This window comes from Myripristis murdjan, chromosome 1, assembly GCF_902150065.1.
Source record: "Myripristis murdjan chromosome 1, fMyrMur1.1, whole genome shotgun sequence".
Taxonomy (NCBI): domain Eukaryota; kingdom Metazoa; phylum Chordata; class Actinopteri; order Holocentriformes; family Holocentridae; genus Myripristis; species Myripristis murdjan.
In genome coordinates, this window is record NC_043980.1 from 15,442,505 (window position 1) to 15,456,470 (window position 13,966).

The 13,966-nt window shown below is 40.3% G+C and overlaps 1 protein-coding gene across 3 annotated transcripts in view; it reads right to left on the minus strand.

The window, feature by feature from the left end:
* Positions 1–13,966, minus strand: part of rab11fip4b (RAB11 family interacting protein 4 (class II) b) — a 36,809-nt gene that overhangs the window by 6,613 nt on the left and 16,230 nt on the right. For all 3 annotated transcript variants that reach the window (XM_030051864.1, XM_030051853.1, XM_030051874.1), the window contains exons 3-11: positions 13,538–13,723; positions 11,122–11,256; positions 7,856–7,891; positions 6,167–6,266; positions 4,957–5,060; positions 4,549–4,689; positions 3,119–3,200; positions 2,103–2,240; positions 1,767–1,925 (exon numbers count right to left, since the gene is read on the minus strand). In XM_030051864.1, the coding sequence (XP_029907724.1) occupies positions 1,767–1,925; positions 2,103–2,240; positions 3,119–3,200; positions 4,549–4,689; positions 4,957–5,060; positions 6,167–6,266; positions 7,856–7,891; positions 11,122–11,256; positions 13,538–13,723 (1,081 nt within the window). The remainder of the gene's footprint in view (positions 1–1,766; positions 1,926–2,102; positions 2,241–3,118; positions 3,201–4,548; positions 4,690–4,956; positions 5,061–6,166; positions 6,267–7,855; positions 7,892–11,121; positions 11,257–13,537; positions 13,724–13,966) is intronic.

A 13,966-nucleotide genomic window follows, 5' to 3' on the forward strand; every position in this document is an offset into this window, starting at 1 on the left:
TACAAGTCATTAATATGAGGCAGACACAGGCTCTGAATACGACTTAAAGGAGCTTAGCTCAGCTATAGCCTGAAATGGTCGTCATACTGGGTACACTACAAAATGAACTTCCCACGTCCCTGAAGTCTTCAAGTTATTCAGCGTAAGTTTTACTACAACCTTTTTATAATCAGAGCGGACATCTGAAAAACAAGGTCTTCTAATCCCTTATCTCTGGAGTTTACTTTACATCACGTCTGCACACTTTGCAGGGACTAGAAATGCTAACATGACATTTGAGTCACTCCCTTCTGTAGAGCCAAATATCTAGAGGGAAATGGCACAGTATCTGAGAATTTTGAAAAGAATGTACCATTTTTCAGCATTTGTGTCAACAGCACATATGTAGGTTCAACTAAATTTACATTAAGAATACAATGTGGTGCATACATGGATGCAATATACCTTAGAGATTAAATTACCCTCAAGCCTTTCACATGATAAAGCAGACATTTCAGCATTCAATTTTATTGGGTGGTTATTGTGTCTGAATGTTTCATCTTGCAGCTGGGTTCCTTTTCTTATATGTATTTTTATCTTTCCATAAGGTGGTACTGAAGAGAGGGCAAGAAAGGAGATTTCTGTAACTCCCTCTAAATAAGAAAGAATTACTCATTGCAATATAAGCCCATTTTCATTTACTGTACTTTTGTCATTTAAGTTTAATTTTCTGATAATAAAAAAGCTGATTGAAATTAAAAACATTAAAATACTGTGCTTGTATTCAACTCTTTATAAAACATACATTTTTGTAAAGGGTCATAAAAATGGAAACTAGCAAACAGGTTTTTAATGCATTTTTTGAGGTGCGGTATGTAGCATATTGTTTGTATCATTTTATGTGAAAATTGTGATGTTCAGCCCAAAACCGCAGCTATTGGTTGGCCATTTAATCGTGGCGATTTTGTAAAAATTGCAGCTCTTGCAAATATTGTGGAGACTGATCGAAATTCAGTGAGTTATTGTTGCTACAAAATTACCTATTCCGAGACGGACAAACAAACAATAGCAGAAATACTAAATTAAGAAACATGATACTCAGTCATACATTGAGGGCAAATATATAGATAAATTTTATGATGTATAAAACCAATACATAGTATTCTAAAAGCAAAACAATGGTTCACTTCGGTAAATGAGATTAAAAAGTGAAAGCCTAACTTGCAGTTTAGTGGTAAACTGAAATAACCAGTCAGCCAGGAAGTTTCTGCTGCTTTTTTCATCCAACTGTGTTCAGTGTTTCCTCATTCAACCTGTGACAGTATATTAACATTGTTAGCTTGTGAGTAAGGTAAACAAAGCCTGTCTGCGCCTCTATCCTGTTTCTGTCTTTAAAAATACCTTTCACTTCATCTTCATATTTATCCTGTTGAAGGATGGGTGTGGATTCCAGATCTGGCGATTCAAGATCTAATAGTTAACCCACAATAGTGGCATTATCTTTTCGCATGGCTGGTGGAATTGCGTGGACTGTGGGCCTCTGATGAGGTGAACTGTCTCCATTTTAAAATGATTATTAACCCTTTCATTCCCTCGCTAGGAAGCTCACCATGGACACTCGAAGTTGTACAAGAAGCAATGCATGTTAGCAAGCTCTACTTCCCATTATCTGTAACCTGCGAATGAATTTTGTGGTAGCCATTAACATTTTCAATATGCAAGCCTCCCTGGAAACCAGTTGCTCAGTTAGTGTGTAATAAATAGATTTGAACCAAGCCTCTCAGTACCTGTTTGAGCCTCTTGACCTCGTGCTCCATCTCCATCTCCCTGGTCCTGGTGTTGAAGTCCGCCAGGCTCGAGGAAGAGCTGCGGCTCCGGCCAGGCTTCTCAGTCTCCAGCTTGAAGAGCTGCAAGTGCTCCAGCTCCCGACGCAGATCCTCTATTAGCTACACACACACAGCAACAATACAAAAGGACAATGTTACATAATATCAGTGCAGTATTTTGGAGGTGGAAATAAGCCAGGAAAACTGCAGAGAGAGGAGATGGAACAGAACACAGGAACAAAGTGTGTGTGTGTGTGTGTGTGCATGTGTGTCCATGAATATAAAAATGCCTCCCACCTCCTGCATGGCTTCCTTCTCCTTCTGGAACTGGTGTCTGTTCTGCCTCAGTTTGTCCATCATTTTTCTGTAGAGGTCCATCTCATCCTTCAGACGAAGACTGGTGTCCTCCAGCTTGTCTGTCATCCTTTGTTTCTCCTGAGAACAGACACACACACACACACACACACACACACACACACACACAAGGTTAAAGTATGTTTGGTGAGAGTCAGTTATTTCAACACTGAAATAATCTGTTGATTTACACAAAGACAAACAAGGACATGGACACACACACACACACACACACACACATTCAAACATACATATAGATGTGCAGTAACTGAATACACTGATAGTCATATGCACACAGACCAGGTTTTTCAAAGTTTTGGAAACATGAGCTATGGTGCATTTCTGTGCACTCTATGAATGTGACTCGATGTGCGAGTAGTTCCTCGCAAGTCCAAAGGTTTTCTGTGACCCCATTACCCAGGTTTTCTTATTTTGTTCCTATTTTGTCTAATTTAGGGAGTTAGAGCTGACAGTTCCCTGGTTTGGTGTCATTCACATGCTGTCTGTGAATGTGAAGTGGTGCTCAGAAACAGCAGCAGTCTGCAACACCTCATAGTTAAAGTTACAGTCTCTCTCTTGTTCTCGTGTATGTGTGTGTGTGTGTGTGTGTGTGTGCGTGTGTGTGTGCGCGTGCGTGCACATTTGCTTGTTGCACATTATTTGACTATCACTGAAACTGTCACTGAGGAGATAATAGGACTGCTTTGACAGCTGTGAATATGAAAGCACAGGAAAGTACAGAGAGACCTTGCATGCTGGAGACAGAAACAGACACTAAAGGGAATAGAAAGTGAGTGAAAAAGGCAGAGAGACAGCGACCGAGAGAGACGAAAGAGTGTGAAGATCTCAGGGTAGGTCGCTGAGGACAAGAGCATCAGCCCCACAATCTAAATGTTACATAAATAAAGAAAGAGCAAATGAAAGATGAATGAAAAGCAAGACAAAAAGGAGGATGTTACCTCGTCCAGTCTCTCTGTCTGTGACTTGAGGCGACACATGCTGATGGCCATCTCGCTGTTCTCCTCTTCGAGCTGCACGAGTCTACACACACAAAACAACTTGTGTGTCAATCGGCTTTTTTAATTTTTAACAGGAGGCAGGAGGCCCAGCAGGCCTCTAGTGTACATAGTTCCAGAGGTGATGAAACCCCACCAAGCTGCACATGATGTTCAAAGGACATCTACACTCTTTACGCTTTTTCTGTTCATAAAACAGGCAGTTGAATTCCCCAAACTGGAAAATTCTCAAAGTTGTTGGATCAGATTCCAGATATAATTTTTCCTACCTTTTATCCATACATTGGTTTGCATTCATTACACTATGATATGAAAATGAACTTTCAGAGACATCAAACTCTCTTCACAGCAGTACTCCATCACCATGATAAAGTCCTCCACATTAGTTTTTCTAAAAGGAGCAGCAATGTTGTGTTTTGACTTGAAATTGGAGGTTACCATGGAGTGATACAGTGTCTCTGCCAGAAAATAGCAAATTTTCAGTTCCATGTTTTATGAATGGTGAACACTTTGTTAGCCACAGGACAAGTTCAATATAAGGTGAGTGTTTCAACCAAAAGTCAGATTTGAAAATCAAAGGATTTGGATTACATGCTGTGAAATCTTTAGGGGCCCTGCATGATTTGCAAAATGGTTTGTTGCAATGCAAAATGTGGGTTAATTAAAGTAAATGGGCCAAACATTCAAAATCACTGGGATGGTTTCAACCTTAAAATACCCCAACTGAACCTATGCTTGACATTAAAGAATAGGTTTGGTAGTTTTCATCATTTTTTAAAATGTTGATTCACCTGTTATCATACATAGCACAACCTAGTAAACTAAGTTTCTTGCTAACCTTCAACAGAGTCCAACAGGGCAGTCAGTTTTGGCCTCTCAAAAACCATTATAAACATCATGGTCAAATAAATCTTTAAATTATCCACCAAAAAAAAAAAAAAAAAAAAATGGCTGTGAAACATGCTTTCTCACAAACCTTATTTTGCACTCATGATAATACATTGTGTCATAAAACATGTAAATATGACATAAAGTTCATGGTGACAGCTTGGGAAAATGGATGTGGATAAGAAGAAACTTTATGAAGCAGGAATTGCTCAAGTAGGACATAAAAACTCTAGATAGATAGATAGATAGATAGATACTTTATTCATCCCGAAGGAAATTTCCAAGTCGCTCTGAACACATAAAGTCACTCTAAAGTCGCTCTGAAATCATTTGTGCATTTCCAACTTGTCCTAGTATCACTGTTGGATGGCTATTCACTTTGTCTTTTAATTTGATCACATTTTTAGCTTAAAAAAAGTGAAACAAAGCTTAAAACAAAGTAAAGTGTATGTGTTTGTGTGTGTGTGAGTGTGTGTGTGTCTCACCGGTTGGTCAGTAGCTCTATCTCTGTATTCTTGTCTCTCTCCATCTTGCTGTAGGCCTCTCGGTGTCTCCTCAGCTCCTCCTCAATAATCTGCTCTGCACGCGTCTCTTGGTCTTTCAGCTGCTCCTCAAGCTCATGTACCCTGAGATCATGAGCACAGCGCACAAAACACATTATAATGCAATACAATACAACTTTTTTAACAGATGAAGCTCCTGTAAAAGTTCATGTCAAATTACTGCTACACTCTATTGCATCCTGCTGTGATGTTGCTTCATTTTTTTAGAGACAGCATCAGAGTCTTTTGGAACTGGTAATCCTATAAAATACGGCATTGCATAGTTTCCTTTGGATCTCAGCTGTTGTAAAACACCTTGTGCATGTTTGAAACCCAGTTGCCTTGCTGTACCTGTGCACTAGCTGGGTGTTCTCCTGTTTGAGCTTAGACTTGAGATCACCATTCATCAGACTGTCACTCTCCAGTTCTGCCACCTTCTTCTCCAGAGAGCTCACCTAGAAGAGAGAGAAAGAGAGAGAGAGAGAGAGAGAGAGAGAGAGAGAGAGAGAGAGAGAGAGAGAGAGAGAGAGAGAGAGAGAGAGAGAGAGAGAGAGAGAGATTTGTGAGCTGCTGTGACCTGTATTCCTGCACTGGCCATTTGCACTGATCTCTGTACATAGACATACTTACTTACTTATCTTTAAATACATTTATAAAAAATGTGGGAGTGTTTGTATAGTACCCAAGTTCAAGGTGCAAATTTTTCCTGGATTTTAGCTATTTTTACTTTTGTGCGTGTGTGTGTGTGTGTGTGTGTGTGTGTGTGTGAGAGAGAGAGAGAGAGAGAGACTTGATGTCTGCTGTAAATACTTAAAGATCTCATATCATAAACACATTTACACAGTTTATGGCATGAACAGCACAGGTTCTCCCCACTTTGTTGAACATTTCTGTATACTTCCACACTTCTTGACTTAATTTGAAGATTCTGGTTAATGTTCAAGATGGCATATGCTTGGAAAAATGACAGCTGGCTGTATGTCATCCAGGTCATATCGCTGAGAATTACACTGCACAACAACAAAAGTCACATGTGTGATTAAAATCAGCTAAAGCCATAAAGTTGCATGTGGACTCATATGTGTATTGGAGGCAGCCAACAATATTTACCACACTTTAAAAAACTATTTGTGCAGTCTCCAGCCTTTTAAAGACTTAGACATTATTAAATTCATTTTAAATACTTTTCCAGACTTTGAAGATCTTCAAGCACTCCTGAAAGCTTCACCGTGTTATTTAGCAGCCTCATCCTAAGCTGTGCCTCCATCAGGAGCCTCTCTTCACAGTGCAGAGGGCTTGGTGTGATTCTGAGGTGCCAAAAGGTTTTCGGTAGCTGCACAGACACAGCAGGGTCTGTGAATGGCTCTCTATGAGCATCTGTTTAGTGCTTAAAGAGCTTGACTGAACTAAACATGTTGACAGAGAGACTTACGGTACATAATTCATATAAACACATGGAGAGACAATATTTCCCCTTTTTTCTCTCTGCTGCCTGACACACACACACACACACACACACACACACACACACACCCATGAACAATAACAGACTCACACATACCTTCTCATTGATGTCGATGTCACAGGAGTCAATGCTGTCTCGGAAAAGGTCCTCTGTACTGCCGTTACTGCTGCTCAAGTTGCTGTTGTGGAGCAGCTGCCTGCTCACACACACACACACACACAAACCCACACACACCACAAAGATACACAATCTCAGGAGTGGAACTCACTAAGAATAGATTCAGGTGAGACACAGCTGGTCCTGTGTGTGTGCACTGGTCTTGTGTTGGAGCTGCCGCAGGACAGGACAGATATAGGACTTTAAGCCCCAGGACTGTGCCAAACAACGTAGGAGGTGGTGCTAACAGAATTACAATTAACACACACACACAAACACACACACACGCACACACACAGTGAAGTGACATTCACATATGATGCCACTACAGGAAACTCCTCTCTAATGGAATGGCTTCACAGCAGCCAGCCTCCACTCTGTTACAGAGCTTATTGATATAAACAAGAGGGGCGAAGAGGGGAGAGGAGAGGAGAGGAGAGGAGAGGAGAGGAGAGGAGAGATCATAAAAGAGAGAGAGAGAAGGGAAAGGAAGAAAGAACAATATACAACAGATAAAATGCGCAATAAAGTGCCAGCCAAAGGTAAACAAGTGCAGGAAGAAGACATGAAAAGGAAAAGAAAGAGAGAGAGAGAGAGAGAGAGAGAGAGAGAGAGAGAGAGAGAGAGAGAGAGAGAGAGAGAGAGAGAGGGGCAGCAGGGAACAAAGCTCATATAGAATACATAGATCAGGGTTGACAGGCCATTTTCACTCTGTCACTGTAACTCAGTTTGCGTGGGCAGAAGTAGGACAAAGACCCAGATACAATACATTCCACCCACTGCAACTGCAACACTCTACAACACACTCCAAAACCAAAGGACTTATTTTTTTGGCTTGTTTTCTGTAAGGGAGAGTGGGCAGTCCATTTTGTAACAGAGCAGACCTAACAGGGCTGCTGCTGGATTTGGACTGAACAATTAATAGAAATATTATCAAAATCTTACAGTGGCCTTTTGATAAAGGTAAAATGTGTGACAAAATACCATTATAGATACCATTATAGGAAGCATATGAGGCATTTTGGTGCAACAAAGATGCTTTGGCCTACAAATCGTATTGTATCAGCTGCAAAACAACATCTTTTTTTAAAAAAGCATATGATGCAAAATGGTAAACTCATCTAACCCAAGTTAGGTACAGGGCACAATTGTGAGTTACACTGTCACAATGTGAGTCCGCACACCGAATATCAAAGTTCCTGCAGTATTTACTGTGCAGCGCCACAAGCACATGGGTCTTTGTCAAGCAAACACAGTTATCATGAATTATCTTGCAATCACAACATCTGCCAAAATAAGTGCAACATGTTTTCTTTTTACCATATTGTTCAGCCCCACACTGAATACTATAATCAAACTTTTAAGGCTTCCAGTCGCTCTCAACCACAAACTAGGAAAGGATTTTTACAGCACACTCCATCATGGATTCACTATCTTTTCAGTGCAGAACTCGTGTATTTCCTCTATACAACCAGATACTAATTAACTGGAAGTTACAGCACAATGGTAGGACAATTGAGTGATAAAGATGCAGTTGCCACTAATCTCTCATTGTGTGTGTGTATGTGAACAAATAGAGTAAGCACGCACTCATACAGACACACACATACATGTGGGTGAGTGACATACCTTCCAAATGCAGTGCTGGAGATTTTCCTGTTGGGGCTGTAGAGGGGGAAACAAAAGAAAATCAGCAATAATTTCATGTCAGCGAATTGCCATGGATATGTCTAGACTCTGAGCCGAACAATGCACAGGAGCTAACCGCTGATGGCAAATAAGATATTTTTTGGGTTATTCAGTGTGACAGGTATACAGGGGCGAGGTAGAGAACAGTTGAAGGGCACGTCAGTGATAATACAAATTCATTTCTGATTCACTGAGCCAAGTTTTTGTCTGCTCAGCAGTCTCAGTGAAAAAGAAAAAAAAGCTGAAAGACTCTTTAGGGTTGATGTGACTGTCTGTGTGTGGCTCTCAACTGGATTAAGAAAAATAAAAAAAAGTCAAGTAAACAGAGAAAGGGTTCAAGTGCTGTTGTCTTGTCCAGGTAGAGTTGAGTAAATACACACACACAAACATAATTATCATTAAAAAAAATTATTGCTAAATAAACTATCTATAGGCTTTTATTCTTAATTAATTAATTTTAAGCCAAATTTGAGATAAAACCTGTTTACTATAACTTAGTTGTGCAGAAAAATCAGATGTAATAGGAAACTGCTTGTGCATGATTGCTCCTTAAAATATGCTGCAAAACATCCTCTTTCCTTGGCCCAGTCTTTGTCCCTTCTGTCTTTCCTCATATCCCTGTCCCTGTGGATTGGTCTGCAAGGAATCATTTCTCACAGTTTCACATCCATCTCCATGACTCGCTCTCATTCTTCTTGGTGTGCCGCCGCCGCCAGCGCACTATCCATCTTTTTATCCTCCTCCAGCATCTAAGTCCATTCCTGCAACCTTCTCCTCCGGTCTTTCTCCTCTTCCTACGTGCACGTGCCATCCAAATTCATTTCTTCAATCTTTTTTTCCATTTACAACTCTCTCACTCTCTCACGCTTTGTACATATTCCTCGCTCCTCTTCTGTAGCACATTATTCATTAGGGGGGAAGGTACAGGTCTAATTAGGAGAGCCATGTTGGATTAAAGAAATAATAATAAAAAAAGCTATTTCTCTCCAGGGAGAAATGCTGCAGAGTCAGCAGAGAAAGTCCGACTAAAAGGAGACAAAACGACTCTGAAGTTAACACCACATTCATTAAGATTATTTTAAGGCATGGCCTATGACAAATTTTAATGTTCTCAAATGGGTGAATGTGTGTGTGTGTGTGTGTGTGTGTGTGTGTGTGTGTGTGTGTGTGTGTGTGTGTGTGTGTGTGTGTGTGTGTTTCCAGGTGGATGGTGCAGCTATTAATGATCACCCTGGATTATGTTTCTAAAAATAGACTCCCTGTTTTACAATGGTTGATGCAGTAAGTATGGGAGTGGTGGCCTATTCAGACTTGTAGTATTTAACAATCAATTAACCTGTGTGTGTGTGTGTGTGTCTGTGTGATGTGTATGTGTTCATCAGTGCACGAAACGCTGGCATCAAATGGTAGGAACAATTTAAATTCCTCTGTAAGAATATTACTCTATAATACATTCCTATCAAACAGTAGTAAAAATATACTAAAAATGAGTTGAAAGACCAATACATTTGGAATAACTCAAGTGTAATTTTCCGTATTTGCTTATTGTCTCACATATCAAGGGCAGATAAGCTCAAAACAGGAGCCAGATAAGATGTCCCACCATAATCACAATAATGTATTAACTGCCACTGTCTCACTATGCACTGGCGCTCCAGTCTGATATTCACCATAGAGGGTGCTACAGTGGTAGAAAATAGTTCTGCCATTTTGGAAATCAGGGGGCTGAAATGAGTGCTCAAAGTGAATCCAAAATAAACGTGTGCTGATGTGCATCCTTCAAAACAATTTGTTAGTTTTGTATCCCTGCTCAAAATTGTTATTTCCCTGTCTGTATCTATTTAACCCTTTGATGCATGAATTATGAAAGCCTGAGTCAAGATTGTTATGTGTTTTTACTCTTCTTAGGGCATGAACACTTGTGAGTCTCCATACTTCTTTAAGGATGCAGGACTGGTATTACCATGTCATGATACTAGTATTAATATGTTTTCAGCAACAAGAACTGACAGTCTCTGCATAAACCTCAGTGGGGGGGAGCAGCAGAGAGCATTCTAACAGCTGATATGCAATTCCACCATAGAAACCATTGCATTTAGGAGAAAATGACTTTAAAACAGCTGTCCACTGTAGTGACCGCTATGCGCCAAAGGGTTAATTCATTTTGAGACAATACAGTCCCAGTGAAGCACTTGTTGCTTTGACAGGGAAGGATTTAGAGTAACTTATTAGAGTAAGTTATAGAGTATAGAGAATATAGAGTAACTTATTTTTGCGACGCTGGTAAGACCAACCAACTGCAGTGACAATATCCCGCTTTTTGGAACGAGCACTGCAACAACATGATAGCAAACATTTTCAGAACTAAAACTGCTGTACAGCTCACTTGCTAAAAATATTTTGGAGCCTTGTTACAGAGTTAAAGTGAGAGAGTCAATGACTGACACCATCAGTCACTAAAGCTCCATATTTAGATCGAAACCTTTGCTAGCCTCCAGCCTCGCCTCTTCTTGTCATCTGATGTAATCATCGGCATGCCAATCTAACAAGTTAACAGTTAAGGTTAATAGGCTATAGTTTGTTGAATCTAGCGTATGATAGTGAAAGTATAGCAGGTGCAGCTGAAGAGTCAATCAAACGGGGGAGGGAGTAATAAAATCTGAGGTCACATCAGCAAAAACCACTCATTTGAGTCAGGAGAAACAACTGACAGGCCTCTCTCTGCATAGAAAAGACTTAAGATTCTCACAGTTTCATGATGATTCCTACACCCAGTGTTGAGAATAAAAAACATTTTGTTGCATATTCTAGTTTACCATCCTTTTAAAAGACCAAACTTACATTTGCATGGACCAGCCACTATTTGGGTAAGAATCTGAACACACTTTAAAACAATCACTTTAAAGCATTACGGAGTTTTCAAAACAAAATATAGTATGAAGTATAAAGTTATTCTGGATTATTCTGGAGTTATTGTGTCGTGTGTCTGCAGAAGGACAAACAGACAGACAGACAGACAGACATGTGCTGTCCCTCATACCATGTACCATAGTGAATAAGAGGACTTTTTTTCACCAAAGACAAATTTTTACCCACATTTGACACTTGGTGGGAGTTCATTTTGGACTCTGTGTAACAACATGTGTTATGTTTGTCAGTATGTGTGTGTGTGTGTGTGTGTGTGTGTGTGTGTGTCCGTGTGTTACCTGTTGGCTTTGAGGTTTTTGAGGCGAGCCTCCAGGTCATTTAGGAGGTTGACCTTTTTACAGCACTGGGAACAGTAGACATCCATCAGCTCACCGCTGTAAATCTGACGCACCTTACGTGGAGTCTGGCCCGCACTGTCGACAAAAATACACACACACACAAACACACACACACACACACACACTCTTAATGTCTGCATCAGCATGTACACTATAAAGTACCATTTTATTGAACTTGTCGGTGTCATTGTTTGGTACATATGTGAGTGTGAGAGTGTCTGGGCTTGGAAGTGGCTTTGAAATAAAGCCAGTGCTGTAGTGTGTAGAGAAGTGTCAAAGGTTGATATAAAACCATGCAGCTGGTGTGAAGACACTTGTAGTATTGATCTGGCTATCTGCCCAATCACAGCAATAAAACTGAAACAGGGGGAGAGAGGTGGCAGGGAATGAGTGTGGAAAAGACAGGAAAAGGGAAAGAGAGAAAGAGAGAGAGAGAAAGAGAGGCAGGGAAGCAGGGATATTTGGAGAATGATTTTTTTTTTTTTTTTTAACTTTAAAGCAGGCTAATAATCCACAGATTTTCATACAAGTAAACGTCTGTTTGCTGATTGATATCACACAATGAAGATCAAAGCTGTAACCAGGTCATATAAGCTTTCACATTGAAAAGTATAAGGGATGCTTTCTTTCCCAGGAAAAAATCCTCTGCTTCACAGGAAGTGATGGGTTAAATGTTTATAGCTGTGGCTACACTGGTTTGTTTGGAATAAATAAAAGAATGTAGATGAAATTAAAAAGCTCCACTGAGTGCTTTCATTATTACAGTATGTTGGGCCAGAGTGTACACTGAGAGCAAAGTAATATGCACTAACCCCAAAGGTGTCACCAAAATGAAGACTCACTTGTAGATTATCACTGTTTTATTTCACCTACTGTACACTGTAATTACTTAAACACATCTTTCTATGGAGTTACTTTAGACTTTGTGTAAAACTGGGTCTCATTTTGAATTTGAAACTCTGGGCCAGCTCCACTTTGTGAGTTTTGTCTGCTTGGTATGCGTGGCAGGAACATGAAGCAGTGCTGCCAGTCTATTAGATGGGAGACTTAATCCCTTTAAATACAGGCTTTTGATGAATATTAATGTGGCCCTTAGGGGCCAAAGCTCCTCAGCTATACTCCTCACAGTCAACAGTCAGAATAATAAGAGTAAGGTAATGAGTTGGAGCTTGCAGGGTGGAGCCTCGAGTGCATAACATCTAATACAGCTAAAGTCATTTAAATCAGTCAGCGTTTTGTTTAGTGCTTCATCATGCCTTAAATTCCAGTATTTTTCAGCCTCACCCTATCTTCTACCTTTTGGAGTCTAAATGACTAATTGGGACAAAAGTATTTGGAATTGATCCATTATTGAGCAAAACACTTCAGCTGGCAGCTGTGAAATGGGCTGCAGTATTATCAAACACGGCATTTACACACATCAATCACATCCAATAAAAGTGCTCGTTTTTGCCACTGACAGGCTCAAAATGTTGAAGTCTCGCTCTGAAATCTTGCTTGAGGTGAGTTGTTCCAGGAAGACAAGAGTGGAAAGAGTGGAGTCAGACCTGGAAAGACAAGTCACCAGGAAGAGTTTGGTGTGTTGGAGCACAGAAAGTGTAGCTTAGTGTTATTTGAAAGATTAATACAAAAAACATTCGTTCATGTTTGTGCATTTCTAAATTGTGCCAAAAAACTGACACTTCACACCACAGACAATTTTTGTTGGATAGGCACACACTGAACTTGTGCTATAAATGGATCCAAACACTCCTGTTGGTGAATTATGCCTTGTGGACCATTGGGTATTGACCATTTTGACAGCTGCCAGGCAAAGAGGAAAAAAGAAATCCCATACCAAAGCACTTTTACCTTAAGAAAAATGCTGTTCCAAGAGTGGAGAGCCCTGCTGCAGACAGAGTGAAGGTAATGTTATTGGCTGTAAAGAAAAACGTCTCTCTGTAGGGATCTTTGCATAAATATGTCACTCAGCTGACAAGCACTTAGTGGACGTTTTGACATGGGTAAACGCCTCGTGTGATTATGTTTTGTGGCTGCCAGCTGAAGTGTTCTCACTCACTAGTGGACCAATTTCAAAAATGTTTGTCTCTATCAGTCATTTGGACTCTAAACAGTGGAAAAATAGAGCCCGGGTTGAAAAAATGGGGATTATCCTTTAACCACTGAGAAACAGCTTCACATCATGCTGACCTGTCATACGTTATCTCAACCACAGTGCATTTTATGTGACTGAAACTGTACTGTATGATGAGATGGCACACTTGCTGGCACATTATATAAACATAAACACATGCACACACACAAAAATACAGTACACACTTTCTTTTCTCTCACGCTTTGCTTTTCTCTCTCTTACCTGGAGGGAACAGAGGAGCCCAGGTCAGAGCATCCGTTGGTGCGAGTCTCGTCGTCAGGGCAGGGGCTACCCGCAGTGTAGTCCGGCTCCTCCCCTTCTCCGTAGTCCTCAAACTGCTCCTCGTTCAGAGAAGCAGAAGAGCGTGTTGATAGGTCAGAGGTCACTGAGATGCTGGTGTGGCCACACCTGGGGAGAAAAAAAAGGAAGAACACAGTAGCATAATCAGTCATTATCCAAAAATTAATCCATACACAGTGTCACTCTTATTGTGTGACCAATTACAGCTTCGAAACTTTGAAAGAGATGAACACATCCAGATATATGGAAACACAATATAAGCAAGCAAGATAGATTTTTCATACACTTTGATTTGAAATCAATAATGATGACACACCTTTACAAAAAGTAAACCCAATGTTTCATGTAATA